Source organism: Typopeltis vanoorti, chromosome 14, assembly GCF_054136105.1.
Source record: "Typopeltis vanoorti isolate ZY-2024b chromosome 14, IOZ_Tvanoo_1.0, whole genome shotgun sequence".
Taxonomy (NCBI): Eukaryota; Metazoa; Arthropoda; class Arachnida; order Uropygi; family Thelyphonidae; genus Typopeltis; species Typopeltis vanoorti.
The window spans coordinates 22,124,196-22,136,864 of record NC_143562.1 but is presented as its reverse complement, the minus strand read 5'-3'; the positions used below and the strand labels follow the sequence as shown (position 1 = coordinate 22,136,864).

General features: G+C 34.2%; 1 protein-coding gene across 2 annotated transcripts; it reads left to right on the top strand.

Annotated features, from left to right (window-relative positions):
• The first annotated feature begins 1,471 nt into the window (after positions 1-1,471).
• Positions 1,472-11,214, top strand: LOC150099290 (uncharacterized). 2 transcript variants are annotated; one of them, XM_090403869.1, is made up of 2 exons: positions 1,472-1,640; positions 9,178-11,214. In XM_090403869.1, exon 2 carries the CDS (start codon positions 9,542-9,544, stop codon positions 11,000-11,002), a length of 1,461 nt encoding a protein of 486 aa, XP_090259995.1. In that variant the 5' UTR covers positions 1,472-1,640; positions 9,178-9,541; the 3' UTR covers positions 11,003-11,214. The 2 variants fall into 2 exon arrangements, with proteins under 2 accessions (XP_090259995.1, XP_090259996.1); XM_090403870.1 differs by lacking the exon at positions 1,472-1,640 and adding an exon at positions 1,727-1,929.
• The last annotated feature ends 1,455 nt before the right edge of the window (positions 11,215-12,669 follow it).

The following is a 12,669-nucleotide window of genomic DNA, read 5'->3' as shown; positions in this document are numbered from 1 at the left end:
TCAACAAATTCGTAGACTAATTGCTTACATCACCACCGGCTACAATTGACATCAACACACTGGAGCAATATTCCTTGACATAGCAAAAGCTTTTGATAAGATATGGCACTTCGGATTACTACATAAACTCATCGCAGCGGGCATACCATCAGGAATAGTCCAATTAATTAAATCATACCTCCAGGACAGACACATACAAGTCAAAATAAATGGAACAATTTCAAATCAGCGACGGATCTCAGCGGGAGTTCCCCAAGGGTCCCTACTGGCACCGATCTTATTCTCGATATATATGGTTGACATCCCGCACAATTCAATGTAATCTATCTTAGAATTCTATGCGGATGATACAGCATTATTACAGCCACATCCCGTCACTAAAAAACTGCAAGAAAATCTACTAAAACTAGAACAATGGTTTTCCAAATGGTGATTACAAGTGAATCCCAAAAAGAGTATTGAGATGCTTTTCACACGAAGACCAGTATCTCCCAACGGAGACCTTTACCTATTCAACACCAAAATTCCCTGGCAAACAGAAACAAAATATCTTGGGCTAATACTCGACAAAATATTAACCTTTAACCGACACATGAAAGCCTCATGCGCTAAGGCATCTAAAGCCAGCGCACAATTTTACCCTCTAATAAACACGAACAGCAAGGTAAATACCAGAATCAAAGTACCACTCTACCAGCTGACGATCCGCACCATAGCTACATATGCATCTCCAGCCTGGAGCCACACATCCAAAACTGACATCCTCAAGCTATAGAGAGTGCAAAACAAGTGTTTGCTCATGATCCTAGAAGCAACATGGTTTGTAAGAAACGTCCAACTGCATAGAGATACAAACATCCTTTACATCTACTTCCTGCAATCTATAGTAGCAAAATTCTTCTTAAAAATCTCTACACACCCCCAACGAACTAGTGAAACATGCTGCAAGCTACAACAAAACAGACCTTTTCAAACACAAGAGGCCAAAAGCCATCCTAAATATAGTTCGCCCACCGATTTGAGGTCCCTCGACACTTCTGCGCATCTCAGAAAAAGAAGAATCCATTCCGATAATAGGGTAATCAGTCCGTATAGTGGGATGAGTTGTTTATTATTACCGGTCGGAAAATTAACTTCTCTTTTATGATTATTGTAGTTAACTATGTTGCTTGTATAACAGTTGGAAAATTTTACCTATAAAGCACGTGATTTCGCGTGTTGGCGACCAATTCGCACGTCCTTCATTTTTTTTCTCCCCTTCAGCATGAATCGACTATTCTTGGAAACACGCGAAGCAGGGACCTGGAAACGGTGGGCGAACTATACTAGCAACGACGAGTAATCTCCGTGCTCCTCCCCCCCCCCCAGGGCGACCTTACAGCTCATAAATATTTCCTCTTCAATTCGTTCCTATCAGACAACGGGGAATAAAAAAAAAAGCATCGCGCTTCACCCTTCTGGTCAATGATGTTATCGTTATGGATTTCTTCAGAAGCATCTTCTTACGCTCGTTGCTTGAGTAGCGAGGCGGCAGGGGAGCACGGTACATTCTAATAGTGTGCTTGAGTAGCGAGGCGCCAGGGGAGCACGGTACATTCTAATAGTGTAATCTGTTTTTGTGCGTGTCTTCGTGGTGAAATGTAAGTACTGTATATGTAAATGAAAATGAGGTTAAAATAAAATGTAAAGATAAAACGTATTGTCTGTGTAAAAAAAAAAAAAAAAAAAAAAAAAAAGAATCAAAAACAAACAACTTTATTGTCTCTGCATTTCCTTATCGAACATTTTGATGTAGCTGTACTAGAAGAACAAAAATTGTATCCATCAAAGCAATACATAACCCTTCGATTCTAGGTGCTGTGAAGGCCGCAAATTCACTAAACTAGTACCTGAGTAATAATTTAGTCATGGCAACTGTAAGCTGCAAAGGTAAGATTAACAAAAGTTACATTGCAATATTCTTTCGAAGGAAGCGAATATTGTCATTCCAAGTGTATCGGCATTACACCGTCTAACTTTCGAAAAATGTAAAATAATGAAAAAGTAAAATGAAAATGCTACAAATGTACTGGAATTATTGAAAAATAGATTACACAGTGGGCTGTATGGTGCCTTCTCTTGATGAGTTCCCTGACTCCGAAGAGGTTCACGTATTTAATGTAGAGGTGCACGTAATGTCTCATAAAAGAAGCTAAAGCTGCTTATGGGCTAAACGTCGTTACGTAGACATGAGGAAACTCTTAAGGGATGAGATTGAAGATCTAAAAGCTATTAAAGGAGATCTACGAAATATTAGAAGTAAATCGGAGGAATTATTAAAAACAAACGATTTGAAGTCATCGCCTTTTTTTTTTTTTTAATATCTGATCCACACGGGAAAGGCCACAATACATATAGAACACTAGTACTGTGTGTGTGGGCAAGAGAAATGGAAGAAAGGAGGAGTCTGTTCACATTTTGCTTGAATACAGATTTGGACACATTTAAGATTTGAAGATGAAAACGATAAAAGCATCAAGGAGTTCACTAACAAATAAAAATAAATTTATAGAACAAGAAGATTAACGAATTGTAATGGAAAAGTACTGAAATTCAGTAGTGTTTAGAGTAAATAATGAAATTGGTCATAGCTAAAAAAATCAGTGAACTTACTAAAGTTGAAAATGAGGATATCATGTGAAGATAAGGAAGTCATTTTACAAGGCCTTGATAAACCTTCACTTGGACTATTGCACAGGTCTGGTCTCTGTGGTGATAATGATACAGTGGAGCGAGTTCAAAGGAGAATTTCAAAAACAGTATCGGGATTGTGGAATACTGATTATGAAGACAGATTGAGAATATGTAGGCTTCAGACACTTGCAAACAGGAGAAATAAGGGTGATACGATTGAGAGTTACAAACTTCTGGAAGGGTTATACAGAATCTTAGTAGATGGAATTTCTGAATTTTTAATTGGATGGAGGGTGGGGAAAGGATGTAAGGGCATCCATCGAAGTTGAGAATGTATGCTGTCAAGAAGCTGGTTAGGGTTAGATTTTTCTCTCATGGGGTAGTGCAAGATTGGAATAGATTGCCTTTGAATGTTGTGTGTGCAAGTAGCATGAATGAACTCAAGAATAGGTATGGTAGTTGGTGCAAATAGTATGACCTCCCTCGATGAGTTCCTGACTCCCTGGAGATCTCTCTTAATAATAATAGTAATAAGGGACATCACATAGGGATGTATAGTGTCAAGCTCGCATTACAAAAGTCATAGTATGCTCAAAATGGTCACATGACATCCATATGGCAAAGGTTAAATGGTTAGGTTAAACCCTCCAAATAGTTAAATTGGCCTAATGGTAGTGGTGGTGAGCCATGCCTTATGTATGGTTGTCTATAATATTCTGTGGCAACAAATTCCATTCTTTTAGACTTTAACTCACCAAGTGACTAAAGTGGTGGCTGTCACTCATGACACCCAAGCTAGTCCCACATGTTTAAGTCTGGTGATCATACTGGCAGCATCAGTGGTTAAATATTTTCAGTTTCAAGATGCTGTTCCACTCACTGGAGCTCTATGGACAGTAGCATTGTCATTAATGAAAAGAAAATGTGAGCCAACAGTACCCCTACACAGTTGTAAAGGATTTGAGAATCTGTTCTCAGTACCTCTGCTTATTTACAGTATCCCTATTAAAAACATGAAGCAGGGAGAGGTCATTCATCATTATTCTGTACAAGAATGCTGCATGGTAAGCATCCCTTACTATGGAGGTAGCACTCCATACCAGTGTTGGAGAAATAGTATTGTTTCTCATTTCTCTAGATCAATGTTTAGAAACCATTTCTAGGCTAAAACAGGACTGATGAAGGAACACAGCTGTGCCCTTTGTTAGGGCTCAAAGTCACATGTTTGTACAGTTTCACTGTGCTCTGCAGTGGGTTGTGGCTAATGGGATACAAATCTTCAGCTTTCTAGCAGAGAATCTACTTTAATTGACCTTTTCTTCTCAGAGTTTCATTGGAAATATTTTCCATTCATGGCCACAGCAACTTCAAGAGAGGACTGTTCTTGTGGACATAGCCCTATGGCAAGCTTATCCAACTTTTCTTGTAATAATTCCTCTCCTTAAATTGTGTCCATGGTGCTGAGAGTCTATATTGTTGCATGTGAAGGGGGGGGGGGCACATTGCCTTTATGTGACACATTAAGCCAATGTTCCCTTTCACCTGCAACTGCGCAGTTTCAAATCATCCACTACTTGCCATCTCAAAGAAGTATCTAAACTATGATGACTTTCCATCTTGAAGGTACTGGAGATTTGGTGAAAAAAGTAAAAAATCACATTATCTGCATATTGAAATAAAAGTGGCAAGAGTGCCCTGGAAGATAATATAAAGGAAGTTGGGAAAGGAAAAGATGGAAGAGTAGGAGAGGTAGGAATAATGGAAAGAACAAGAAGTGATAGGAGAGGGTGGGAAGAAGAAGAATAGGCCTTACTCATAGTTTTCATATTTCTCACTGCTATTGCTATCTTTATTTTTTCACCACATTCATCTTCAAGATGGACTGGACCATGGAGGCGATCAGCTGCTTCTAGAGTCAATCATCTCCAGTGGGCCTTCACTGCCTGGGTTCACATCTTTGAACTACATCTTTGAAATTTCACATCTTTGAACTACAGGTGATTCAAGAATCATCTGTAGTTCAAAGATGTGAAATTTCTGGATTTTCACAATAATATATAAAAAAAAAAAATGATGGACTTGTTCTTGATAGATCACGGAGTGGGTGGAATGCACCATTTAATCTAAGTTGTTATTGTCCAGGGCTGCTTTCTGCAACTGTGAGAAGAGTCATACTGAGTCATTGAATTTGCAGATGATTTCCTGTACTTCCAGCCATGTTGGTAGATTACTGGTGTATAATTGTATTACTCTTGTATAATTACTAGTATTATAATTCATCGATGATAAGCGTAAGGAGTCCTTAACTGTTAATTGGGAGGGAACTGGAGTGGACAGATTGTTCTTGTGAAAGGAGGAAATGCAAAGTACATGCCAAGCCTCCTCCATTTTCTTCAGAGAAAGAGGATACTCGTAAAAGGCATGTTGAACAGTGTCAGTGCTTTGGCAAAGATCAGAGAAAGGGGGGGTTCTAGATGTTGTTGAATCTCCAAGTGTTGATATTTACTGGAGGGTTGCAGTATGCTATCCTTCATGCCAGTATTTTCAGAAAAGATAAATCCTTTATGCTTGATTAGATTATTGAACAGGATATTGTTTCCTAAGTCCAGAATTTCAGTATACCCAGGATGCTGAAGAAAATTCACAGGTCTTATTGCACTGAGTGTTAATGATATTGGTGTCAAAAGAGTGGAGTTGTTCTAAGAGCTGGTTGCACTGTTCTGTAATACTGGCTACTAAAGGGAGAGTTGTGTCCTCATATTGTTCAACATATGGTGTTGCTGGACAGATGGATGCCATCAGCCATAGTGAGGTAGTAAATGATGTGGAAATGGATGAAGATGGGTAGCTGATGATTCACTGCTATTGAGGAAGGCTGTCTTGATTGGTTACATTGTGGCTTCCACACATTCAGCAAAGGTAAACAACAGACAGGTGGTTACTTGATACTCTGTGCTGTTACACTTGTAGCATTTGTTCAGACACTGGATGGAAATGTGCTAGTGCTGATTGAATTGATAATCAGCAGTATAGTATGTCCATGCATTACAGATCTTCGCTTGGAGACTTGCCAAGAATAGTCGATTCATGCTGAAGGGGAGAAAGAAATGAAGGACGTACGAATTGGTCGCCAACACGCAAAATCCCATGCTTTATAGGTAAAATTTTCCAACTGTTATACAAGGAAAATAGTTACCACTTTTAAAAACTACAATGATCATAAAAGAGAAGTTAATTTTCCAACATGTAATAATAACTCATCCCACAATACGGATTGATTACCCTATTATTGGAATGGATTCTCCTTCTGTTGACAAGTGCAGAAGTGTCGAAGGGTCTAGAATCTGTGGGTGTACTATAGCACTTGAGGTGTATTAGCCGATCAGATGTTCAGTCAAGCTAAAAATGAGACATTGTGTTTGCACTCTGCAATAGTTTCACCTTCACTCTATTTTGATGGTGACTAGATTTGGCATTAGTATATACATGTCCATCATGAATGAGACTTTTCTAGAGTGCAGAAAGTTTGGTTAATTTTGTTGAGCACTGTTATATTAAAATTATTACTTGTACTACTTGTTGAGTCTTCATAAATTTCAAATATCAGTTCCAAATATTGCCATTCTTGTATATGACTTGCTGTGATATTATTTATAAAAATCTAATGTCAACTACATATTACTCATTGATTGAAGTAAGCAGGGCTTAATTTACCTTCAGCTGCTTCTTTGCAAAATGCACTCTCAGACCGAAGCTTTTATGAATAAGCAGAATTAATAATAAAAGAAATGTATATACACATGAAAATTTAGTTTCCACATATTTTGTAAAGAGATATGCATGAGCATATGAGATATCTGATAAATTAGTAGTACATCAGCAGTACATATCACAGCATCAGTCAAATACAGGTGCATAATAACAGTTTGTGTTATAAGTGCTTTATAGGACATTGTGCTTTTGAAGACCCAAGTTCAGTCCTTTTCATGAGAGGGATTTTTATATGGGATTTTTACTCTCCTTCAACTTTTTCAGTTGAAGGTGAGTTAGTGATCTCACACTTATGTAGCTGGCTTTTTCCCCTTCTGAAAACGTTTATTTTTATTCTTACAAACAGAAAAATTGGCCAAAGAACATGCTCAACAAGCAGAAATACTTCTTGTGAGCAGTGAACAGTGTGTAGATAGGGGATAGTGGTACAGTATGTGATTGATGATTAAAGCAGTGTGGTCTGATGTGCATCTTCCCTAGACATAACCTTGTAAGGGTCACATAGTAAATGTTTGATTTCATGTTACTCTTCTACAAGATTACTACTGCTATGCTTTAAATTACTATGCATCATGCTTAATTAGCATCAGTTAAAATACCAATTAATTATTCCTTTAAGTTGGAAATTGTTGGAAGTTAGAAAAAAAAGTAAAATATGTAACAAGAAAGAAAGCAGCTGTACATAAAACAGCATTGGTCAAATGTCAAGTGCAGAAATATTGGTTATATTCTATCTAGATTTATGTTGCTTTATAGACCATTGCTGCTGTTTTCTGTACAGTTATAGGCATTTTAACTTTAAAAAAGTTACTAATTTATTATTTTTAGCTGCATGCTGCTAAAGTAAATTTTATTTTATGCTTTGCCTATCCTATTCTTTTGTTAAAAAATGCTAGAGACAGTAATTCATGCATTCTGTTGAATTTTTACTAATTGTTCATGATAAAATCCTATGAAACTTGTAATTTAAGAGTCAATCTTCAGTGACCAGCTTCTAAAGTAAACTTACGAAAATGACAGACAGTATCATATCATATAAAAAAATAATCTTTTTTTATATGATATGATACAATACAAAAAGAGGTTATAATAAAATATTGCACTTAAAATATAAAGTTTAATTTAGGAAAGTGACAGTACAGGAAAAAAGGAAACTACACAATGAGTTGACTAGTACTACAATATAAGGAAGAGTGCACAAAATTCTTTCATTATTGGTTAGATGGCCAATACAGATGACATAAACCATTTTAATCATTTCTTTATTAGAACATTTCATTTGGTTAAAATATGATTCCATTCCTTCTTAGAGGATTGAAGGATTAAAAGTGGATGATGTAGTAGTTTAAAATATTGGATGAGATAATTTTTTTTTAAGTGATTGTGAGAAAACGATGACTAATTTACCTCTTCTAAATGTTGCGTGCAAATGTTTCTATTGAAAATTGTTTCCTGCCAGTTTGCCTCAGTATCATACATATATAGTAAAATAAAACTAAGAATAATATTTAATATTGCAAAATACAAACCTATCCAAATTGTTATATTATCTGAAATTATTAAGTTCAATAAATATCAGAATTTGTTGTTTCAAGGATACTTGCGACATAAGACTGAATGATATAATCACGTAATCACAAGAAAGATATTTATTTAACCAAATAAATATCATACTTACTGATATAACATCACGTGGCGTGTTCTAATTTTAATGATCTATTGTTAGTATTCTAGCTTGTATTTTTTAAACTATTCTTGTAATACCACTGACAATGGTCTGCTATTTCCAGACCGAAATATTTGGTTAAATAAATATCTTTCTTGTGATTACATGATTATATCATTCAATAAATATCAGAATTTTTTATATTTTTCTCCAGGCAGACCTCTTCTAGCCAGTAATTTTGGAAATCGATTGGTTCTCATGCTCTATACTTAGCATGAGAACCAATCAAATGGCTGCATTGGCTACTGAAGATTTATAGACTTACTGCTGATGAGGGTGTGGTAGATGACTGACACCATTCATTTCATTAACCTTAACTGGTATTGTAATTGAAATAATGATTTTTTTTGTGGATTGAGAAACTGGAGATTTTGAAAAGAAAAAACCATACTTTCTGAGTCAAAGATTAGCTAATGATTAGATGTTAACTAAAAAAATTGTCTCCTTGGTAACTGTAATTGATTGTATAGTAGCCTTTCATTCAGCTGTGTAGTGTACTATGGGCATTACTACAGAGCTACACAGCATAAGCATAAAATAATTTTTAATTACAAAATTAAACCTATTTGAAATTAATTTTTGTTGTTATAAAGTAAAACTTTACATTGATATTAAACACTTCCTATGAATAAAGTTATATTAAAATGCATTGCTTTGATTAAAATTTGTATATTAAAGGGAATGAGAGATGAAAAATTAAGGGATGGGAAAATTGAAACACTACAGAGCAACATTATTGAGTACTGGAAACTCATCTGCTCTTTACATGCTTTGTGATGAAGCCAGCAATATATTTTTCTGCATAATCATAATCACTTAGCTTTACCAAAATTGGTTATTCCAAAGGGAACAATTTATAGGACGAATATTGTTAACCCAATCTACACATTGTATTATATGCTCAGTGTTTATTTAAAATACAAAGCACTTACTATGACTAGATTCATTTCACTATAGGTAATTTTCTGTGCTACAACTATTTATAATAATTTGTCTAATTTTCTTAGGAAGAAATTAAATGAAAATAGGCTGAATGGAAATAGGCAGTCCATGAAAAAAGAAGAGCAAGGTCAATGTAATAACAAGAAAGTTCAAATTATTATTATTATTTTTTATTTTACCAAATGGAAATTCTGAAGTAAGTGACAAAATTACAATTCTTAGCATTATGGAAACTAAAGTAAGTGTAAATATCATGCAAGGGAAAAAAAACTGCTGAACAGTTGGATATAGGAATATTCACTCTCATTAAAGAACAAAAAGGAAATCAATATAACAAAAAACTGTTCAGCAGATGTTGAAGTTCTTTCAATTCAATAAATTTGCTATAGTTGATGTTACTCTCACAGAAGCAAGTTTTACTCGGCAGAAATGGTATACCCAGGAAGGAGCACATTAAAGTGTGAAACATGTGGAAAATGGTTTTCAGGAGCAGGTCACCTGAAAAGGCATTCATTAGTTCACACACAGGTAAAACAATTTCCATGTGATATTTGTGGCAAAGTTTTTTCACATTCAAGTAACTGGAAATTGCATTTATTAGTGCATGCTCAGAAGAAATCATATACATGTGAAATTTGTGGCAAGTCCTTTTCACATTCAAATAAACTGAAAAGACATTCAGTAGTTCACACTCAAGGAAAGGTATTCTCATGTAAAATGTGTGGGAAGTTATTTTCTCAGTCAGGACACTTGAAGAAACATGTTTTAATTCACATGCAGGAGAAACCATTTCCTTTGGAAACTCATGAGAACTCATCTCCACAATCAGACCAGAGAATTTTGTTAACTAACTCTCAGGAAAAACCATATGTATGTGAAATTTGTGCAAAATTTTTTTCACATTCAAGTTCTCTCAAAAGACATTTATTAGTTCACACTCAGGAGAAACGATTTTCATGTGAAATTTGTGGCAAAAGTTTTTCAAATTCAAGGAACTTGAAATGCCATTTATTAGTTCACACTGGAGAGAAACCATTTTGTTGTGAAACTTGTGGGAAAGCATTTTCACAATCAAGTCATCTGAAATGCCATTTGTATGTACATACTCAGGAGAAACCATTTTCATGTGAAATTTGTGGCAAAGGTTTTTCAAATTCAAGGAACTTGAAATGCCATTTATTAGTTCACACTGGAGAGAAACCATTTTGTTGTGAAACTTGTGGGAAAGCTTTTTCACAATCGAGTCATCTGAAACGCCATTCATCTGTACACACTCAGAAGAAACCATTTTCATGTGAAATTTGTGGCAAAAATTTTTCACATCCAAGTAACTTGAAATGCCATTTATTAGTTCACACTGGAGAGAAACCATTTTGTTGTGAAACTTGTGGGAAGTCATTCCCACGATCATGTGAATTGCAGAAACATTCATCAGTTCACACTCTGAAAAAAAAAACATTTTTGTGTGAAACTTGTGGGAAAGCTTTTTCACAATCGAGTCATCTGAAAAGCCATTTGTATGTACACACTCAGGAGAAACCATTTTCATGTGAAATTTGTGACAAACGTTTTTCAAGTTCAAGTAACTTGAAATGCCATTTATTAGTTCACACTGGAGAGAAACCATTTTGTTGTAAAACTTGTGGGAAACGTTTTTCACATTCAGGTAACCTGAAGAACCATTTACATGTACATACTCAGGAGAAACCATTTTCATGTAAAATTTGTGACAAAAGCTTTTCATGTTCGAATACCCTAAAATGTCATTTATCAATTCACACTGGGAAGAAACTGTTCTGCTGTGTGACTTGTGGGAAGTCTTTTTCATATCTAAGTACCCTGAGAGGGCACGTATCAGCTCACGCTCAGAAAGAGAATTCTGTTATATAGCACTTCTTTGTTTCACAGACATGTTCATTATTTTGTGTTGGACACTTTTGCAATGTGAACATGAAATTTTTTGTGATTAAGTAATATGAAATTGTATGCTTTTAGTACATACTGAAAAGGAATCGGCATCATTGTTTAATGTCTGGTTATTTTTGCTATAGCAAAACAAAACAATAATAAAAGTATTTTTATTAAAAAAAAACTACAGTAATTTTGTCTTTTGAGGTGTCTTTTTTCTTATTCCTATCCATTAAATTAAATACAAAAAACCTGGAGAATGGTTAAAAGTTACAATTAATATGTCAGTTAAACATGCATTATTTATTAATAAAAATAATGCATTTTACATTTTCATTCCTTTCAGCATTACCTTGATAGCCAGGTGTCTGTCTTCATTTGCATTTGTAACATGATATCGACATTCAACTAAAATACGTATGGAACTGGCAAAATCTATTCTATGATTTGTGTAAATTATTCCCTTTTCACTTAGTTATGAAGTAAATTATAATTGAAAATGGATTAAACAGTATAATTTAAATATTCATGAAAATATAGTAGTGCGATTCTCTACTTTTGATATATATCAAAATCTAACCTTCTTTGCCAGTGCTAATATATAAATGAATATAAATTAATTCTGATATATTGTCAAGAGCAAGAAAAACATGTTTTTCAAGATGTTTTACATTATGTGAGATCAACAGCAAGTGAAAATTATATGAAATTAATAATTATTGTTTGATATAATTTTCACTTCATATACAAGTACATATATTCATGATATAAGTACACAAAGTATAACTATTACAAGAAGAAAATATTAGAATGCTATATCAATCAAAATGAATAGATAACCTAAAAGAGGCCAAAATCAGTGAAGATATAGAAGAATGGAAAATAAATAAAGATAATCCATAAAGTAGCTTCAGAAGTACTTAGAAAGAAAAATAAAATATTAAAGAAAAAAATTAAAAATCTGGGTCACAGATATAAAAAATTCAATGAAAGAAAAACAAATGGCAATACAAATTACTTCAAAAATATACAAGGGAAACAGAAGAAAAATACAAAAAAGGTAATAAATTAACGTAAGAGAGTGAAATAAGTTAGGTTATCAGACAATGATGTAGCTTATATCCAACACTATGAAATATATGTTATTCCTTCAGAAATCAGCTTATGAATTCAAATAAGCCAACAATACAATTTAAAAATTTTACAAAAGAAAGTCATAGCATTTAAAGGTTGGGATCATGTGATAAATAAGTATAGAAAATAAAATAATAGAACAGGTGACACAGTTTAATTATTTATGTTGCACAATAACATATGTTAAAGATATAGATGAAAAAATAAAGAAATTTCAGAAAATCTGCAGAACAATTAAAAGGACACAAAAAACAAGATGAGAAAGTCCACTAAAATTTTATAAAGTAATGGCCACTCCCACTCTGGTGTATGGTACAGAAAGATGGATGGTTAAAAAGAAAGATGAAAGTAAAATAAAAGTAAGACTGTGTGCTTACCTTTTATACCTGTATTGAGCCATGATTGTGAGCTATACAGTATGTTAAGGCTTAAGTGCTGGGGAAAACTAATAAAAGTTTAATGGAGTGAATCAGCACTAGGAAATGATTAAAATTAGTATTTGGTGCTTCCAGTAT

Excerpts from the sequence above, each read along its gene's own strand:
- LOC150099290 (XM_090403869.1), top strand. The coding sequence starts at position 9,542 with ATGGTATACCCAGGAAGGAGCACATTAAAGTGTGAAACATGTGGAAAA.